This window comes from Podarcis melisellensis, assembly GCF_964234715.1.
Source record: "Podarcis melisellensis genome assembly, chromosome: Z".
In the NCBI taxonomy this organism is placed as follows: Eukaryota; Metazoa; Chordata; class Lepidosauria; order Squamata; family Lacertidae; genus Podarcis; species Podarcis melisellensis.
The window spans coordinates 19060561-19080426 of NC_138547.1; the positions used below are offsets into that span (position 1 = coordinate 19060561).

Genomic DNA, 19866 nt, shown 5'->3' on the forward strand with positions numbered 1-19866 from the left:
AAGGGCAGCCAGGTTTATTTTTACAGTTCTGATGTGTTCCTCTTTAAACACGGGCACTGTACCAGCATTGCACACCCAGGAAGTGATGCCACAATCAGGGTGTATAAATAAAAGGGACTTTTGGAAAATGTCACATTGCAAGGAAGCATGAAACAAGCTTTCAGACTGGAAATGGAACATTTGCTTATTTTCTTATTTATTCATACATACCTCACCTTTTTCCCCTGATAGGGCTTACAGATAAAAATAAGAAAGCTAAAAACATGGGGGAGGGGAATAATTAAAAAAACAATTAGACATCTATATAATTAAAACTGAATGTATACAGATAAAAATCTATTAAAACCATGAAAATAATTAATTAAAACAGAATTGTGGTAGATTGATATACATGCTGGAAGAGTGCCCAAACCTCTTGTACTGGCAATATGCCCAGAGTCTTTATCAGAGTAAGTTAACAGGTAGAAGTACGGGATGAGAATGAAATATAAAAAGAAAAGAAAAGAAAAGAAACATGCAGAATCTTTCACTATCAAGCATATTCAAAGGGATTCATGTTTTTTCTTTAAGTCATCAAGTTTTTAGCACCCACAGATGTAATTGTTGGGATAAATGTTTCTGCTTTTGACTCCCAGGGATGAGCCATCAATTTAACATCAGTAGCACAGAAACAAATATTCCACTCTCTTGTTACAGCTTTAAGCTACACAAGCATCTTTCTCCACTTCCTTTGCACTTGATACAGCTCCCTGGAAAACAGACATTCTGCAAGTACAAAGCTGCACTAAGTTTCATACACAACGGACACAAACAGAGCACTTCATGCACATTAAATGTATATCTTTTACAGGCTGGCCATCTGTGATGGATTTTCCCTGTGATTCCTGCAGGGGGTTGGCCTGGATGACCTTTGGCGGTACCTTCCAATTTTATGATTCTAGGTCACATTGCCATCCACAGTGAGTTTAAATGCCCTTGTCATCCCTCTCACTGTGTTTACAATACAGTATTTCCTTAGTCATGCTTCTCCAGTGACAGAAGTGTGGACCAGCCACTGCTACATAAATCAACCAGGAAAGAAAACATGCAACCTCAGGACTGCAGTGTCAGGAATCTCATCATTGCTGGCTGTAATAAACTGATTGGTTGGTTGGTTGGTTGAACCTCATCACTGGGCTTGTAGCTCCTTGTAAAGGGCAAATCTGTTCATGAAGTTAACTGCATACAGTACTTGCAACTAAGGTGTCTCAGATTAAAAACGTAAATAAGAGGTGCTGGGGAAGGGGCTTTAGGACTAGGTGTGGTAGAGGGAGTGGTGAAGTAGGTGCTGTGTCCAGGAATAGCCTCAGGAGATCAATTTTCTTTGGGGCAGCAGCAGGAGGAGAAATGATTTAGCCCCTCCTGGGTTGTGGTCCTGATTAACCCTCTCCCCATTATACAGTGGTACGTTTGGTTGTGAACGGAATCCATTCCGGAGGCCTGTTCGCAACATGAAAAGAGTGCAACCCACAGCGGCACGTCTGCGCACGCACGGGTTGCGATTCACCACTTCTGCACATGCGCGTGACGTCATTTTGCGCTTTTGTGCATGCGCAAGTGGCAAAACCTGGGAGTAACCCTTTCTGGTACTTCTGGGTCGCTGCGGGACGTAACCTGAAATAATGTAACATGAAGCGGACATAACATGAGGTATGACTGTATTTGCTATTTAAAACTTAAAGGAACAGGCACACTAGTCAGCTTTATTCGGCAGTGGTTGCTGGTCGGAGGGGCGCACACACACACACACACACACACACACACTTACCATGATGTCTAAGAGCTATTAAAAAGAGTTCCTCTCCTCCATGTATTTTCCCAATGCACTTTTCAAGCCATCCAAGTTAGCGGCGATCATTGCCTCCTGTGGAAGCAAGTTTCACAGTTTAACACTGCACTGCACAAAGAAAGTCCTTCCTTTGATCTGTCCTGAATCTTCCAACATTCCATTTCACTGGATGTCCCGAAATTCCAGTGTTAAGAAATAGGGAGAAATGCTTTTTTCTGTCGACTTTCTCCTGGAAAAACACCCAAATAGGAAAACACCATGGCTCATTCTGCAGGGTTTCTGCCCTGGGTGAAGCCTCCAGAAGAGCACCATGGAGGCTCTCAGCCTCAGAGGCATAGCTGGGGGGGGGCAGAGGGGGCGCCACACCGCAGGGGTGGGCACTTACCACAGGGCCAGGCCTGCCACAAGCCACACTGTTGGTTTCTGCTCTCTTTCACTGTGCAGCGAAAGGGCTTGTCACAAGACAGGTGTTTACATTCCACAGTCTGTTTCTCACGGGAAAGGGAGACTGGATGTGACGTACACTGGTTTCCTGTTTTCACTGTTCTTTGCAGTTTCAGTTTGAGATTCTCTCCGTGCTTTAGAGGAGAGAGGATGCATTTTCTGCTCCGGCAGAGGCAAGATGTTTTTCTGTAACATACCAGCTTTGAACTGTAAAATAAAGCAATATAGAGTATGTGGCACGTACTCCTCATCCTTCCGCTGTGCACGGGACGCTGCTTCTCACCAACACACACAACCTACTATGTGAGAAAGAAATTCTGGAGGGACGATGGAGGGGCGGGAAGCTGAGGAAGAGAATCCGTTGAACTAGATGATCCTTGGGATCCCTTCCACAATTCTATGATCCCTTCAGAACTTTGAATGTGTTTTAAATAGCTATGGCTGAGTCATTTTACAGATACAGTGGTACCTCAGGTTACAGACGCTTTAGGTTACAGACGCTTCAGGTTACAGACTCCGCTAACCCAGAAATAGTACCTCAGCATAAGAACTTTGCTTCAAGATGAGAACAGAAATTGTGTGGTGGCGGCGTGGTGGCAGCGGGAGGCCCCATTAGCTAAAGTGGTACCTCATGTTAAGAACAGTTTCAGGTTAAGAATGGACCAAGGGAACGAATTAAGTTCTTAATCCGAGGTACCACTGTAATACATGATCTACACACAGAAAAGTAAGGGGTATGTGAGTATTTTTCCTGCCAGAGGCAGTTCCCCCACAAGCTCTGTTCAGCATGGCTGAATTAGGATTGTAATGGAAGGGCACTTTCTACTTTAGACTCGCAAAAACCATTTCTTTCACATTAAAGGTAAAGGACCCCTGACCATTATGTCCAGTCGTGGCCAGCTCTGGGGTTGTGGCGCTCATCTCGCTTTATTGGACATGGGAGCCGGCGTACAGCTTCTGGGTCATGTGGCCAGCATTCTGATTGGCAAGTCCTAGGCTCTGCGGTTTAACCCACAGCGCCACCCACGTCCCTCTTTTACTTTAAGTAAAGGTAAAGGGACCCCTGATCAGTAGGTCCAGTCGTGGCCAACTCTGGGGTTGCGGTGCTCATCTCGCTTTATTGGCCGAAGGAGCCGGCGTACAGCTTCTGGGTCATGTGGCCAGCATGACCAAGCCGCTTCTGGTGAACCAGAGCAGCGCACGGAAACGCCGTTTACCTTCCTGCCGGAGCGGTACCTATTTATCTACTTGCACTTTGATGTGCTTTCGAATTGCTAGCTTGGCAGGATTCGAACTGCCGACCTTCTGATCAGCAAGTCCTAGGCTCTGTGGTTTAAGCCACAGCACCACTCACGACCCTCTTTCACCTTACATGGAACCTAAAATGACTACAAGATTATCATTTCCTAAAATGAGTAATAAAACAAAAATAAAATTGAAATGAATCTTTTTGAAGCTTACGCGGGAGTAAATTTACACGTCAAAACTCATTGAAAGGGTTTACACAAGGGGTGGATGGAAAAAAGCCTCAAAGAGGGGTGGGAAAACATTTTAAAAGCAAACCAGAGGGTCTTGGATGACCTTATGGAAATATAATCTTTTAATGATCCTGTGACCAAATAAATCCAATTAAAAACCTGACCACAGATAGACAATTGCTGCACATGGAAGTTCTACTTTTGACAAACAATTTGCTTTTACCGGAAGGGATGCTCATTTTCCCTTTGGTCATACAGTCATAATACTTCTTAGGATTCCTTTGTATTCAAATTATATATTGCCTGCTTTTTATGCCCTTTATGAATAAATGTGTTGGGGGGGTGTTCGTTCATTTGTTTGTTTGTGTATGGACGCAAAGACGCATCCGGGGAGGGGTGGGGGGCCAAACTGGGTCTTTGACCTGGGTGACAGAAAGCATAGTTTCGATCCTGCCCTGTCCCTCCCTGCCCCCGATCCCGCTTACTCTGAGCAAACTCGCTCTCCGTCAAATTCCGCGCCGCTATCCCTTTAAGGCGAAATTGCTCCTGACTTCCCTCTAGCGAATCAGGAAGTGAGGAAGAAAGCGGAGCTCATGCCCCCCCCGTTTCCATTCATCCGCTCGTTCCTATTGGTTGCCAGAGCCGGATTTTTAAAAAATTCTAAAATAATCCTGCACGCCCCGCCCACTCTGGATAACGTCCGCGGGCATTTTCGGCTCTCAGATTGGCTGCTGTGGGGGCCAATCGGAGGCCGCCATTCCACCCACGTCGCTTGTTTAAAAACGCATTTTTGTGCAGTGGAAGAAGCGAAGCAGCAGCAAAAAAAGCAAAAGCAGGTACGTAACCAGGTGATCTGGTCTGGGTCCCCCGGGAGGTAAGCCTTTCCCCGCTGGATTCCTGCGGGGGCAAGGATCCCCGTCCAATTTTCACCCTGGGAGTTGGATATGAGTCCGCCCCCACCGCCGCTATCTCTGGATGCCCAAGGCACGCCTTGCCCTTGCGGCTCTGCGGGCAAACCCCCTTGAACTCTTCAGCGTCCTTCTTGACTACGCATTGTTTCAGGGTGCCCAGCTGCTACCAGGTCTTTCCTATCGGGACTCCCCTGCCCTGTAAGCCGAGCCGTCGCTCAGCCGCTGTTCCTCGTCCTTGCGCCCGTGGGGCAAAACTAGGCTTGCTGGGGGGGCTCTGCGCTCCTGGGTCGGGGGGGGGGGCGGCGGCGGCGGCGGCGGCAGGAAGTCCCCTCTGGGGTGTTGCCCTCCAAGAGGTTAGCATTTCAACCTCCATTCTTCCGCATCCCCAGGTTTCTTTGGAGAGATTGGCTTCTCTAGTTGGGAAGATGCCACGTCCGCGCAACTTCGTGCCGTCCCAAGTGGACGGAGCAACTGCGGGTGCGGATAATGCCGAAGCGGAGCAGGTGAGTTTAGGGGGAGGGAGGCCTCGTCATCCACTCTCCCCACACCCCATGCTGAGGTGCTCTGCCTGTGATGAACATCCTACCACCCCAATCTCTTGCTTGAGGGCAGGTTGCTGTGTCAAGCGATGTCTGTCTGGGACTGCTCCTGGGCAGCACCCTTCTGGGCCATTTCTGCAGTGTTGTTGTTTTTTATGTGTGTGTGCTTTAATTGCATCTCTATCTCACAATTTTCTCCAAGGATTGCTAGGTGGTATCCATGGTTCTCTCCTTTCTCATTTTAATTTTTTTTTAATGATATTTTATTAGGTTTCACAAAAATTAACAACAGTAAAATTAACTCAAATCACAAAAATCAACGAACACATACATCAAAAATACAAACAAAAAGACAGAATAAAAAACTCCTTTCTCATTTAATCCCCACAACAACCCTGTAGGGTAGGATAACCTGAGAGGCAGGATCTGGACCCTGGTCCAGTGGCGTAGCGTGGGGGGTGCAGGGAGGCGGCCGCACCGGGCGCAACATCTGGGGGTTAGGATTAGGGGGCACAAATCCACGGGTTAGGGGGTGCAAATTACTTGCCTTGCCCCGGGTGCTGACAACCCACGCTACGCCACTGCCCTGGTCCCAATCTGACACTAACCATTCTCATATTGCTGGCTATCCATGTGTTGAGAGGGGAAACCTCAGAGGTCTAAAAAGATATCAAGCAAGTTCATGGAGTGGTTGTGGGTTATGAAGGGATAGGTAGAACCTCCATGTTCAGAGGCAGTGTACCACTGGTGGGCAGCAGGGGAAGGCTCTTGGCTCAAAGCCTGGCTTGTGGACTTTATAGGGGCATCTGCTTAGGAACACAGGAATGTGCCCTTCTACTGATACCCTTAGCTCTGTTCCAGAGAACTGCACAGCCCTGCCTGCCTGGTCTGTGTCTGCAAGGACAAGGCTTTGGGTTTAGGGGAAGGGGTGGTTTGAGGCAGTTCAGGTGAGGGCCCTTGTTGAACACAGGCCTGTTTTGGCTAACCTCTCTTTATCTTAGGAGCTGAGCTCTCTGGCAAAGCGGCCCCAACCCCCCGGGGCTTGCCGAAAGCGTCCTGCATTTGGGGATATGACCAATGTAAGTATGTGCTCTTCTTCCTGGGGGTAGGGTTGGGGTGACCCACTGCCTGTGTTGTGACGGTGCCATTAGCAACCTGCCTGCCTCTCCACCCCTCTTAACTTGTCTGGGAAGAATGGATCCTTTCCCACTGTTGTCCAAGGCTAAAAATGAATTAGCTGTGGGGCAGCCTTTCTAAAACCAGGAGGTTGCAGCCTCCATCAAAGTGGATGTGTGCAGGTAACGGCCTCTCTGCCTCTCCCCTGCAGGCCCACACGTCATTACAGAAGCAAGGGAAGAAGGAGGTGGCCAAGAAAGCCTCAGAGATAACAACTCTGCCACAAGTCACAGAGAGCAACGGACACGTCGTGAAAAAGTGAGAGGTTTAGCACATGTTGGGTTGGGGTGCCCCCATCTCCCCTCCCACCACTTCTGGGATCTACCCCTGTGTCATGAAAGCACAAAAAACCCTACTAAGTGGTCTGGAGCTGGTGGCACCTAGCCAGGCGTCGAACCAAACTGTGGCACCAGCCTCTCACATGTCAGTGGCTTTTTGCCTGTCTCTAACAAGGAGAATGGATCGCATTGATGGCTGCATGTACCACCTGCTTAGGAGAGGCTTCTCTCTGCCTCTGCCAGGCTGGTCTATGTTTACTGAAGAATATATAGCAGCTTTCCTCCCTGTTCCATCACAGATGCCTACAAATGTTGGGGTTTCATTTCCCATCCCCCAAAATCTCTCTATTTTCTCAGTTGAATCATTATCCTATCTAGGTAAGAGAGGGATAAGTGGTTAGAGCACTTGCTGCCCATGCAGAAGCCTCTTTGAATACTGGGAGTCATGCCTGTCCCTCGAGGCTAACAGGTGCTTGGGGTGAGGCATTCCACCCCAGCCAAGCAGTCCTAATGTCCCATTACAACTCTGAACTATCCCTCTGTCCCCTTTCAGGTCTCTAAGCAAAGCTGCCTCTGAGGAAGCACCACCAAACTCTGACCAATTTGCTAAGAAGGGTGCAATTCAGGACGAAGGAGAGGAGATGCACCATTCCCTAACATCAGTGGATCAAATGGCGTCGGCACTGAACCCCACTTGCTCTGAGACAATGGAGGTGTGTCTTGATCAATGGCAACTAGCCACAGTGGCTGTGCTCTGCGTCCATGGCTGGAGGCAGCAAGACTTCCAAATACCAGCTTCTGGAAATTGCAGGAGGGGAGAGTGTTGCTCTTGTGCTTTGGTTCTGCCTGAGGGCAACTGGTTGGTCCTGCCTTTAGGGCAACTGGTTGACCACTGAGAACAGGAACTTAAAACTCAGGACAGAGGTGCTCTTGGTCAGTCAGAAAGCAGAACAGGGAATAGGGGTTCAGCTTGTCCTGGATGGGGTCACACTCCCCCTGAAGATGCAGGCTTGCACTTTGGGTGTGCTCCAAGACTCAGCCCTGAGCATGGCTGCTCAGGTGTCCGGGGTGGACAGGAGTGCATTTGCACTAGTGCACCAGCTGCGCCCATTCCTGGAGAAGTCTGATTTGGCCACAGTGACACATGTCTTAGCTATATCCCTTCTGGTCTACTGTAACACTCCCTATGGGGCTGCCTTTGAAAAGGGTTCAGGAACTCCAACTGGCTGTTTTAATTCAATTAATGTTCTCAGATGCAGGAACAAAGTCTTTTGCATGGTAAATCCATTAAGTCCTGTAGCTTCCAGAATCACAGCTTCAATTTTAACAAAAATCATTTTCAACATTTTCTTCAAATCCTTATGTATCACATCCCAGGCTTTCTTAATAATTTTACATTGCCACCACATATGGTAGCCTCTCATACTTTTTACAGGCCTTTCCTGCTTCATCTCCATCACTGTCAAAACTTCCCAAATCAATTCACACAAGGTATCATTTTTATTATAGACCAACCTTACTTTCCCTTGTATTTTCTTCAAACCTCGCACCCCAGCCTTTCCAACCTTCATAGTTTGTGCATTCACCTCTCTAAGTTGTCCCACAGCCTCTGACAGTAATTTAGTATTCTCCCAAACTTGAAAAGCTGCCTAAATTCTTAAATTCTAAAAGCAAGTCAACTACGCTGTTTAGTTTCAGCATTGAAATTTTTGCTTCTGGCATTTCTGGTTCAAGATGGGGGCGGGGTGAGTTCTTTCCCCTTATCCCAGCTTCCTTTCCGAGATTAAATTCCAAAACAAAAAGTTCTTTCCCACCAAGGACAGTATGCTTTTATTTGTCAGTACTTTGTCAAGGCCATTTAACTAGACTCAATAAAATAGCCCAGTACATTCAGCCTCCTCCCCCCGCATTCCACTTTAGTCACAAAAATGAATTTTAGCAGATCTAACAATTATATATCTCCTTAATATCCATTCATATCAAAATAGTTTTGAATTACCGATATACATAAAACTGATCCATTCTAAAAATTAATTCAGGCCAGTATTTGCAATGAATATTACAGTCCTTTTTTATTTTCTTAAACAAATCCACAATTATTCTGTTAGGTTAGATGTCTTCAACACTCTGAGGGCTCAAAGACTTCTTTACCAAAGATAGCATAGGTTTAGAGGATAAGTCCAATCTTTGAGATTGATGTAAGCAAAAGCAACATGCATTCTTTTAGTTCTAATAATTCATTAGTCATCTTCCAAAATGAGTTTCATATACACTTCACTTGCATATATTTCGTGCCTATAGCACCAGTAATGGAAGCGGACTTTTTTTCACTCCCAGTTTTTTGCCAGATTGTCCAAATTAATCAGTTTTTCTTCACCTTCCAAGCGGTTCAGTGTCTGGAATGTTGGCAGCTTGTGGCTGGATTCAGTGGTTTTGCATTCCATAGAGCTGCGCTAGTATTTAGTCTGTCAGCTCCTTTGGCTCCCCCCCCCCCAACTCTCCGTTTCTTTTGGGACAGAGGCAGAGAACGGACAATCTCTGGGGCCTCCGTGAGGCTGTAGGACCCCGAGGCACCCCAATGCTCCTCTTGGGGTTTTGGAGGGAGGTGCATCACCCTCGCACTTTTCCCCTCATTCTATGGAGCCAAATCTGACGGGGCCGTCAGATTCTCAGTCCAGTTGCCATTTTGCGGAAACCAGGAAGTCCACTTCTCTGCAGCTTTCATGGCTTGCAGACATTGATGGATGTACATCAGAACACAGGAAGTTGCCTTTTAATGAGTCAAACCAACCATTGGTCCATTCAGCTCAGTACTTTCTACACTGACTGGCAGCAGCTTTCGTAGGTTTCAGGCAGGGGACATTCACAGCCCTATTCTGAGATGCCATTAGGGATTGAACCTGGGACCTTATGCATGCCAGGCAGATGCTCTTCCCCTGAGCTGCTATCCTTTCCTGTCTGCCGGATGGCTTTAGGCATCTGCTCAGAAGCTTGTCACATAACAAAGGTCATGCAATGGGCCTTGTGGCTCTGTGCACTCCACACCTCTGTGCAGTCCTGCTTGCATCCAGAGCCCGTGGACTTCCCCTGCATTTAAGCCCATGTCTACAGACCCAGCTGCAAGTTACTGTTTCCGAGCACAATTCAAAGTGTTGGTGCTGACCTTTAAAGCCCTAAACGGCCTCAGTCCAGCATACCTGAAGGAGCGTCTCCACCCCCATCATTCTGCCCGGATGCTGAGGTCCAGCGCCGAGGGCCTTCTGGCGGTTCCCTCATTGCGAGAAGCAAAGCTACAGGGAACCAGGCAGAGGGCCTTCTCGGTAGTGGCGCCCACCCTGTGGAACGCCTTTCCAGCAGATGACAAAGCGATAAACAACTACCTGACATTCAGAAGACATCTTAAGGCAGCCCTGTTCAGGGAAGTTTTTAACGTGTGATATTTTACTGTATTTTTTGTTTTTATGGAAGCCGCCCAGAGTGGCTGGGGAGGCCCAGCCAGATGGGCGGGGTATAAATAAATTATTATTATTATTATTATTATTATTATTATTATTATTATTATTTATTACTGCAAATAGAAGCCCACCAGTCCCACACTGCTATGAGCACTTAGGGGGGAAGACTGATGAAGGGCTGTAGCTCAGGAGTAGTGCTCCTGTGTACATCCAAAGGGCAGAGCTGAACTAAGTTCTCTGAAGCTTTTTAATTAATTTTTAATTAATTTTTATAATGAAATATTTTTAGAATGTGTGATTATTTGACTGTTTGATTATTTGATTGTTGTTAGCCGCCCTGAGCCCGGCTTCGGCTGGGGAGGGCGGGATATAAATAAAATTTATTATTATTATTATTTAAGCTGGTTTTATTTCATCTAAGTAGAAAATAAAGCAGTTTGAAGCCTGGAATGTGTTTCTCTCCCCCTTTCTCTGTATCTATATTTATACGCTCATACTTTGATGTGCAGGTCGTGCCAGTCGACAACAATGGCCAGCCGGGCGACCCTTATGCCAACTGTGAATATGCCTTGGACATCTTTATGTACATGCGGGAACGTGAGGTAGTGTGGGGATGAGCTCTAGGGTGCTGGGTGTGCTTTCCTTATTCCACAGCTCAGCCCCTGGAGCAAAGGAAGCTGACCAGGGGGTGCGTGAGTTGAAACTGCCAATATTGGGGGGTTATACTGTCGAAGGCAGTGTGCCTCTGTGTAATTCCAGTTTCCGCGAATCCAAAGAGAAGCCATAGTCTGTGCAAATTCTGGCCCCACCCATGTGCCAGTTGCTTTGACCTTTTGCTTGGTCCTAGAACAAGGGCTGTTCACCCGTAGTCCTCTTCCCTGTGGAAGTTTTGGGTGGCTGCTGGGGGGGTGGGCAGGGGCACCTTGCTGGCACAGCTCCTTCTCACCTATTCCCTCCTTTGCAGGAGAGGTACTTGCTCACAGACTACATGAAGGATCAGCCTGACATCACCACAGAAATGCGGGCCATCTTGGTGGACTGGATGGTGGAAGTGCAGGTGGGTGTCAGAATGGTAGAGTTGGAAGGGTTCTCCAAGAGCCCTCTAGTCATCGTTTAGGGAAGTTTTTAATATTTAATGCCGTATTGTTTTTAACACTCGATTGGGAGCCGCCCAGAATAGCTGGGGAAACTGAGCCAGAAGGGCGGGGTGTAAATAACAAATTATTAGTCCAACCCCCTGCAATGCTGCCTATGTAGGTGGCATCCATCCGCCCATCCAAGCGACACAGTTCATGTCCCCCTGCTTGTGACTGAGCCTAGTTGGGCAAGGAAGAAAGGACATAGCAAAAGGTCTGTTTGGGACTCAGTGATTCATTTTCCATGGAGGGAGTTGTCTGCAGCTGCAGTGTAGGATGGGAGCTAGTCCATCCTTTGGCACTCTTCCTGCAACATTGTCCGTTGACCCTGAAGTTCTTGGTCAATGGACTGGAGCACTGCAATGTGGAACAGAAGGTGGGAGCAAGTTCAAATCCTGTTCCTGGTGGGAAATACTATACAGGGGGTGGCAGCTCAGGGGCAGAGCTGCTGCTGCTGCTACAGCATACAGGGGGCCCAAACTGAAAAAAACCTTTTTCTGCCCAAGAGCCATGCTGGGTATAGACCAGCTGCCTGCTTTTGTTTTTTGCCTCTTAACATCCTGGCAGGACCAGCTTGCCTTTAAAAATAACACAGCCCTGAAGTTTCTATCCTTTAGGACTTTAGTTAGGGCTAGGAAGTCTTTGAGCAATGTGTAACCTGGCTTATTTTGCCTCCCTCTTCAGGAGAACTTCGAGCTCAATCATGAGACACTTTACTTGGCGGTCAAGCTGTTGGACCACTTTTTGGCGAAAGAGACCACCATGCGTGACAGACTGCAGCTCATTGGCTCCACAGCCATCCTCATTGCCTCCAAGTTTGAGGTTAGCCCAAGCAGCAAGCCACCATGATGCATGCCTTAGTCACCTCCCTTCTGAACTACTGTAGCATGCCCACTGTAGGGCTGCCTTTGAAAAGTGCTTGGAAACATCAGCTAGCCCATGTTGGGGATGCGGGATGGGGCCTTCTTGGTGGTGGCTCCTCTTAGACAACTTAGAAACTCTCCCTGGAGAAGCCAGACTGGCTCCTTCCTTGCTGTCCTTCCACAGGCAGGTGAAGACCTTCTTGTTCCAACAAGCTTTGGGGAACTGGCTGCTTTTAAGGAAAGGACTGGCACTGTGTTGGTTTTTTGTAGAGTTTTAATAGTTTTGTATTCCCCACCCAATCCTTCCCCTCTCTCCCTGCAGGAGCGCTGCCCACCCTGCGTGGATGACTTTCTGTACATCTGTGATGATGCATACGATAGAAAGGTGCTCCTCTGCACTGAAAAGAGTATCCTGATAACGCTCAAGTATGACATCAACATCCCCATCGCTTACCGCTTCCTCCGGCAATATGCCAAGGTCAGTAGCAACCCTCGGGTTTGGCCCCGTGTTTGTGAAACATTACCTGGGCCTTTTCTTGTCGGCTAGGCCATCATCAGAAGATCCTAGGTTCAATCCCCAGTGGCATCATACCCCTGGTAGGGGTATGAATGTCCCCTGCCTGAAGCCCAGGAGAGCTGCTGCCATTCAGTGCAGGTAGTACTGAGCTAGATAGACCGATGGTCTGGCTCGTAAGGCAGCTTCCTATATGAGGCTCATAACAGCGACTGACACAAAAGGCGTATTTGCTGTTAGGATCCCATTTGGATTTGAATGATCTGAGTCCTCCTTTGAGATAGATAGATAGATAGATAGATAGATAGATAGATAGATAGATGATAGATAGTTTTCTCAGTGTATTTTTATTTAAAGAATTATTGGTTACAAAAGTATGAGCAGTGTCTTTCATTTGTTGAGACATTAGTGTTACATTAGGAAGAAAAGAGAAAGAGGTGGAGGGGGGAAAGGAGAGTTGGGGTGGGGTCGGGTGGCGATGTTTCTATTTTACTTAATGTATGTGTGTGGGTTTGTGTCAGCTTCGCTTGTGCAGGTTCTCTGCTATTCGCTTGTGTTCCTTTGGTTGTGAGAGAAGTTGGGGTTGGCCTAGGGAGCAGTTGTTCATTTGTGATTGGCTGTGGTGATCTTCATTTTCATATGTGAGTGGGTGGGTGTTTTGGATCGGGTTAGCCATATTGATTTGTATGCTGTTGGTGGATTTTTGTCATTGTCTTGTTGGGCTGTGTATGTGATAAAGCGGAGTCATACCGGGGTGAAGGCGTCGTCTTCTATTTGTCCCCGTGTCAGTTTCAGTTTATTGCTTAATTTTTCTAATAGGGCTGTTTCCCATACTATTTGGTACCATTGGTCCATGCTTACTCCTGACAGGTCTCTCCAGTGTCTGGTTATGGTGTTTTTGGCTGCTGAAAGTAGGTGGGTTATGAGTTTTTTGTGGTGTAAATGGGCATTATTGTCTTGGAAGATGTTTAGTAGGGCCAATTCTGGGGTGATTTCTAATACTTGCTTAGCTATCTTACATATGTCTCATATGGCTGTTGTCCAGAATAGTTGAATTTGGGGGCATTCCCACCACATGTAGAGGTATGTGCCTGTGGAGGTGCACCCTCTCCAGCACTTAGGTGATGTTCTTGGGCATATTAGCACTAGTTTTCTTGGTGTTAGGCACCATCTGTAGGTGAGTTTCAGAGTGAGTTCTTTCCTTTTTGTTGATATGGATTTAAAGGGGGGGTTAGACCACATTCTACTCCACTGAGTGGGGTTAATTTCATAGCCTATGTCGTCCTCCCATTGTTTTTTAATTGTGTCTGAGGATTCATGGGATTTTGGAGTGGTATTTTGTATATTGCAGATACCATCCCTTTGCCGTGTCCCTTTGTTGTTAGGGGAGGAGGTTTCCGAAGGTTGTCAGGGGCCTAGTTGCTGCTGATTTTACTACTGGATTGTTTAAGAGGGCATGTACGGTAATTGGTGGTGTGTTAGCCAGTGCATCTGGGTGTCTTCAAGTTTGTCTTGTATTTCTGGTGTTGACAAAGGTTTGTTATTTTTATAGAAGTTTATTAAGTGATCTAAGCCTTTGATTTGCCAGGTTTTTATCTGGAGGTTTTGTCCTGCGTGGTCGAATAATGGGTGGTGTGCAAGGGGAATTAGTTAAGATGGGGTTGGGGATAGTTTGCCTATTTCTTCTTTCCATGCTTTGAGCATGATCTGTGTGCACCTGTTGAATGTTGTGGGAACTTCCCTTAGTTTATTTGGGAGGAGTGGGTATGCTGTGGTGCAGGTATTTTCAACTGTGTCCCTCTCTAGGTGTATCCATTGTTTTGTGTCATCTTCTTGTATATATGGGATTATATAGCGTACTTGGTTCAGAGTGTAATATGCTTCTATGTTGGGGATTCTCCATCCTTCTGAGGAGGGGAGGTGCAGGTACTTGGGGCTTATTCTTGGTTTTTTATGTGATAATATAAATGAGTGTCATTTTTGTCTGCCATTTGCAGAGTTGGGTTGGGGGGATCCAGATTGGGAGGGTTTGGAATAGGTAGGTTAGTTTTGGGAGGGTGATCATTTTGATCATGGCTATTTTGTCTGAGAGAGTGAAGTTGATATTGTTCCATCTCTTTAGCTCTTTGTTAATTGTCGCCACAGGGGCTTGTAGTGGTGGAGGTATATTTATTGAGGTTTCAGGTTATTTGTACCCCAAGGTACAAACTTGGAGTAGTTTTATCTTGGTGGCGTTGGTGAGTTCTTTTTGGGTTCTGAGGAGGGGTATTGAAGCACATAGCTTCTGACTTTGCAAAATTTACCTGTAGGCTAGCCCAATACTGTTGCAAATGTGTTGAGTTCCTGATTAGGGATGTTGCTGTGCTTATGGCGTCTGGTGTTATGACCATTAGGTCATCTGCGAAGAGCCCTAATTTATAGATTCTGCCTTTTATTTCCACTCCCTTGATGTCTGCGGCTGCTCAGATTCGGATTACTAAAGGTTCCAGGGCCAGGATAAATAAGAAGGGAGACCATGGGCATCCTTGTTTTGTGCCTTTTTGGATTGCTATACAGTGGTACCTCGGGTTACATACACTTCAGGTTACATATGCTTCAGGTTACAGACTCCGCTAACCCAGAAATACTACCTCGGGTTAAGAACTTTGCTTCAGGGTGAGAACAGAAATTGTGTGGTGGCGGCGCGGTGACAGCAGGAGGCCCCATTAACTAAAGTGGTGCTTCAGGTTAAGAACAGTTTCAGGTTAAGAACAGACCTCCGGAACAAATTAAGTACTTAACCCGAGATACCACTGTAGTATTATAGTCCATATTGTAGTCCTGCATTTTGCTGAGGCTTGGGAGTATATCTGTTTGAGGATTTGTAGGAAGTTGGGGCCAAACTTCATGTTAGTTAAGTTAGGTAAGCCTAAGCAACCAAAAGCTTTGAGGATGTCAAGGGACATAACTGTCAGTGGGAGTTTAGTTGCTTTGCTGTGTTCAATCAGGTTCAGTAATTTCTTGATGGGGTCTGTTATATTGCAACCAGGGACAAAGCCAGTCTGGTCTGGGGCTATTAACTTGTGTAGGAAGATTTTTAGGCGGTTGGCCAAGATTGATGTGAATATCTTGTAGTCTTAGTTTATTAATGAGATTGGGCGATATAATTCTACTTTGAGGCTGTCTTTCAGAGGTTTTGGGATGGAGGCTATTTTGGATTATGTCCAGGTTTAAAAACTAAAAGGGACGAAAAAAATCTGTACCCCTTTCTTTTCAAAAAATAGAAATGAGGGTAGAAAATAGAAAATGAGATAAAAATAAAAACGAAATGCAGAAAATAGGGAAAAATAAATTAGAGGGGCAGATTGGGTTGGAGTGGCAATCCCACTCCAACCTGCAGTGGATCAAGGCTCTTTTCTGGGCACCACCATTTTTATTTTTAAAGGAAGGGTTTGAGGTAGAAATAAAAATAAAGATAAAGTTGTTTTTTTAAATAAATGTAAAAATAAAAATTGAGGGGTGGAAAAAGTGGGGAAGAAAAAGGGAGTTGTCTTTAAAAGGAGAGAGAGAGAGAATACTAGGGGGGAATTAAAAATATTTCAAAATAGATTAAAAATAGTGATGATAGTATTTTTTTAAGAAAGGGTATTTTTTTCCTTTCTCAGTGGGAGGGTGGTGACCATGCAGCACTCTCTTTGTGTGGTTTCCCTCTGGCTCCCTGCCTGTTCTCAGTGCGCCAGCCGCCTGGGAGGTAGGCTTCAGTCGGGCCTGGGTTCAGCTGCGTGTTCCTTCATGGCCTCCCTTGCCTTCCTGGCTCTCTCCTCCCTCTCCTGTTCTTCTTCCGTGGTGGCGGTAGTGGTAGCGAGGTCGGGGCTCCTCTCTCTTTCTCCTTTTTTCCTCCCTTTGTCGCTTTGGTTCCGAGGTCCCTCCGGCCTTGGAGCTCCGCTGGGTTGTTGGGGAGGAGGGAGGCTGTGGCTCCCTCAGTAGGCGTGCCCTCGGCTTCCACACTTATGTCGGTGGAGGCAGAAGTGGTGGGGCCTGGGCTCCTTTCTCTCCTTCCCCTCCTGTTTCCGCGCTGGCTCCAAGGTCCATGTGACCTTGGAGCTCCAGATGGCCAGGTACTCTTGGTCCTGGCTCAGTCAAGGTTGCTGGGGGGGTGGGCTGCAGTTTTCTCTGGGTACCCCCAGTTCCTCTCTGGTATCGGCACTGACAGCGCTGGCAGCGGCAGTTCCAGCAGCCCAGGAGCCAGCCAGGTAGTGTTGTAGGTTCTGGCTGGCTTCAGGAGCTGCCTGCTGCCATGGCGTCTGCCATGCTGCCTTCTGAGTCCTCCTTTGGTGAATCACCCCTCCTTCCATGGGTGGGATGTTTTAGTCCCTCCTTTTAAAGAATATTAGTGGGTTTTAGGTTTTGTTGGCTTCACGCTGGTTTTAAGGTAAGTCACTTTTAGTTACTTTTCTTTAAAAAGTAAAAATAAAGTGACAAGTTTAAATAATAATAATGGCCTTAGTTTGTCTTGGGTGGTTTCTTTCTGTCTTTGATCAGGGTGCTAGAATCTGCAAGGGAAAGGAATTGGGCTTCTGTGGCTGCTAGAGCTGGCAGGTCTTGTTCCTCCGATGCACAGGCTGGAGAGATCCACCTCAGGCAGCCTCCTAGTTGGGGGCACATGAAGGGTTGGCTAAGCCCCACAGGTTGCTGTGAATCTAGGCTATACAGGCCATAGCTCAGTGGTGGAGTGTCTGCTTTGCATGCAGAGGTTCCCAGGTTCAATCCCCGCTAGCATCTGGTAGGGTAAGTGTAAGCAGTACTGTGTTAGATTGACTGAGGGTCGGCATAAGGCAGTTTCCTGTTCCATGGCTCATAACAGTGACAGCTACCAAAGGCACATTTGACAGTCCCTTCTGACCGCTGCAGACTCTGCGTCAGACCTCTTCTCACAATGGCTTCCTCCTTCTCACTCTCCATCTCTGCAGTGCGCACAGGTCAATATGGAGACTCTGACGCTGGCTCGCTACATCTGCGAACTCACCCTACAGGATTACGACTTCGTACAGGAAAGCGCCTCTCAGCTGGCTTCTGCCTGCCTCTTTTTGGCACTCAGGATGAAAGAGCTCGGGGGCTGGGTGAGTGGGTGGCCTTGGAGCAGTGGCAGGGAGGGCGGGGCCTTGCAGCTGGTGGCTCCTGAACCTGGCAAAGAGGCTGAGGCCCTCGAAGCAGGGCTCCCTTTGGGTGGGACAGCCAGAACCAAGTCAGAAAGCTGCTAGAGGAGCCTCCGGCAGATCAGGGTAGGGCAAAGAGGCCCCTTACTCACTCACTCTCTCCCAACAGGGTCCCACACTAGAACGTTACAGTGGCTACAAAGATAAAGAGCTTTATCCTCTGGTGAAGAAACTCAACTTCATGCTGACCTACAAGCACGATGAACGACTCAATACTGTGCACAGCAAGTACTCCCACCGGTAGGGCTTTTTCTTTCTGTCCCCTGAGCTGCAAAAAAAAATCTGTGCTTAAGCAGAATCCTTACTTGGCTACTCTCAGTGCTGGCAACCAGGGCCATTATCCCACTTTTGCCTTGTCTCCAAGGAAGGAGAACTGTTGGAGGAAGGAGGATGGGCTTGGAAAAGGCAGGTTGTAGAAATATTGTTATTGTACATGTCACCTTTTATGATAGGGCCTCAAGGCAGCTTACAGATTTTTTAAAAAAGCTAAAAACATGGAGGTGTGTTTGGGGGCAGTTGTTAGAAAACAACTAAACAATAATAGGATTAAAACTATATAGATGTATAAAATATGCACACCCTTTCCTTAAAAGCAGTGAGTTCCCCAAAGCCTGTTGGAACAAAGAAGTCTTCACCTGCCAGTGGAAGGAGAGCAAGGAGGGAACCAGTCTGGCTTCTCTAGGGAGGGAGTGTCACAAAACTGTGGTGACTTTGTTCTTTTAAAATTTGGAGAGACAAGTGATATTCCGTGTTCTATAGGACTTTCAGTAAGACACGTTGGAGACCAGGTCTGGGTTTACACACCTTTCATGTAACATTTATTTCATATAATCAAGCATACATGAATATCTTGGTACCAAGAGGGGGTACCTTCATGTAGGTTGTAGGTTTTGGGTTGTAGCAATTGTCCCAGCAACACTGAGGGCATTTAAATGGGTCTTTTTTATAGTCTTCTTTCCCATTGCCGTCCATGGGTTGTCTGCAGAAGGGCTGTCTCCACCGTTCTTCTCCTGTTCTCCTCCTGGACTATCATCAAAAAAACCCTTCTCAGTCATACTTCAGAGCAGGCAGGCAGTATGTTCCGGACCTTTATCTCATGTCTGTGGCCCACTGCCAGTTCCTCCCTGTTTTTGTTTGAGGCTTTTTGCTTTCAGTAAACAACACCACTGTCATACATTCTTCTTTGATAAAACTAGTTTCTCGCTTCGCTTGCCGGCATATCATGCTCTGCGAATTCTCCATTTTATTTGGGGCCTAACATTCATACTACATACTCATGACAGGAGACAGCTCCCTGAGGTGTCTGGGAGCAGCCACCACCAAGAAGGCCCTCTCCCACACCAAGCGTGCCTGAGCGGGTTGTGGGATGGAGAGAAGGGCCTCTCCCGAATATCTCAAAGCCCAGGCAGGTTCATATGAGGGAATACAGTCTTTCAAATAGCCTGTGAGCTAAGCTGTGGAGTTGGCTCAGTAACATACTCAAAAATGTGGCTGTAAAAAAAAAAGACTTGGAAGGTGAAGTTCCTTCTCAATTCTAAAGCTGAAACTTCCAAGTTTTGAGTGTTGAAACTGGTGCTGTGAGGTGGAGCCTCCTAACAGTTCTCTCTCTCTCTCTCTCTCTCTCTCTCTCTCTCTCTCTCTCTCTCCCTCTCTCCCTCTCTCCCTCTCTCCCTCCCTCCCTCCCTCCCTCCCTCCCTCCCTCCCTCCCTTACAGAGTCTTCTTTGAGGTGGCCAAGATACCCCCCATCAACATGCGGAAGCTGGAGGAAGCCTTGCAGAGCTAGCTCTTCCTTGGCAGGACCCAAGGAGGTGCCTTGGACGTTCTTGTGCTGAGGTGCTGCAATGCTGTTTCACTGTAGATGACCTGTAAATAGACATGTACTATTAGCCCTAGAGAACCCCTCCTCTTTTTGTAACATAAATTGCAATTTAAAAAAATATATTTAAAAAATGTATGGTGGGTAGTGGGGGAAAATAAAACATATCACTTTTGCTAAAGATCGGATTTTGTAGGAAAAGACAGAAGTTAATAAAGTGTATTCAAGTGCA

General features: G+C 47.0%; 1 protein-coding gene and 1 long non-coding RNA gene across 2 annotated transcripts; one reads left to right on the plus strand and one right to left on the minus strand.

Moving 5' to 3' along the window:
• Positions 1 to 239: 239 nt before the first annotated feature.
• Positions 240 to 4356, minus strand: LOC309362324. The gene is made up of 3 exons (XR_014164910.1): positions 4236 to 4356; positions 1808 to 1903; positions 240 to 749 (listed from the first exon to the last, which is right to left on the minus strand). It is a non-coding gene; the product is annotated as an uncharacterized lncRNA (long non-coding RNA).
• A 354-nt stretch (positions 4357 to 4710) lies between these two features.
• CCNB3 (cyclin B3) lies at positions 4711 to 19866 on the plus strand. Its single transcript, XM_081897887.1, is given in 13 exon segments — positions 4711 to 4859; positions 5051 to 5072; positions 5075 to 5164; positions 6202 to 6279; positions 6528 to 6634; positions 7208 to 7367; positions 10619 to 10711; positions 11074 to 11166; positions 11930 to 12067; positions 12431 to 12586; positions 17572 to 17721; positions 17927 to 18057; positions 19532 to 19866. Coding segments are annotated over 13 exon segments (1422 nt in total). The 5' UTR covers positions 4711 to 4725; the 3' UTR covers positions 19602 to 19866.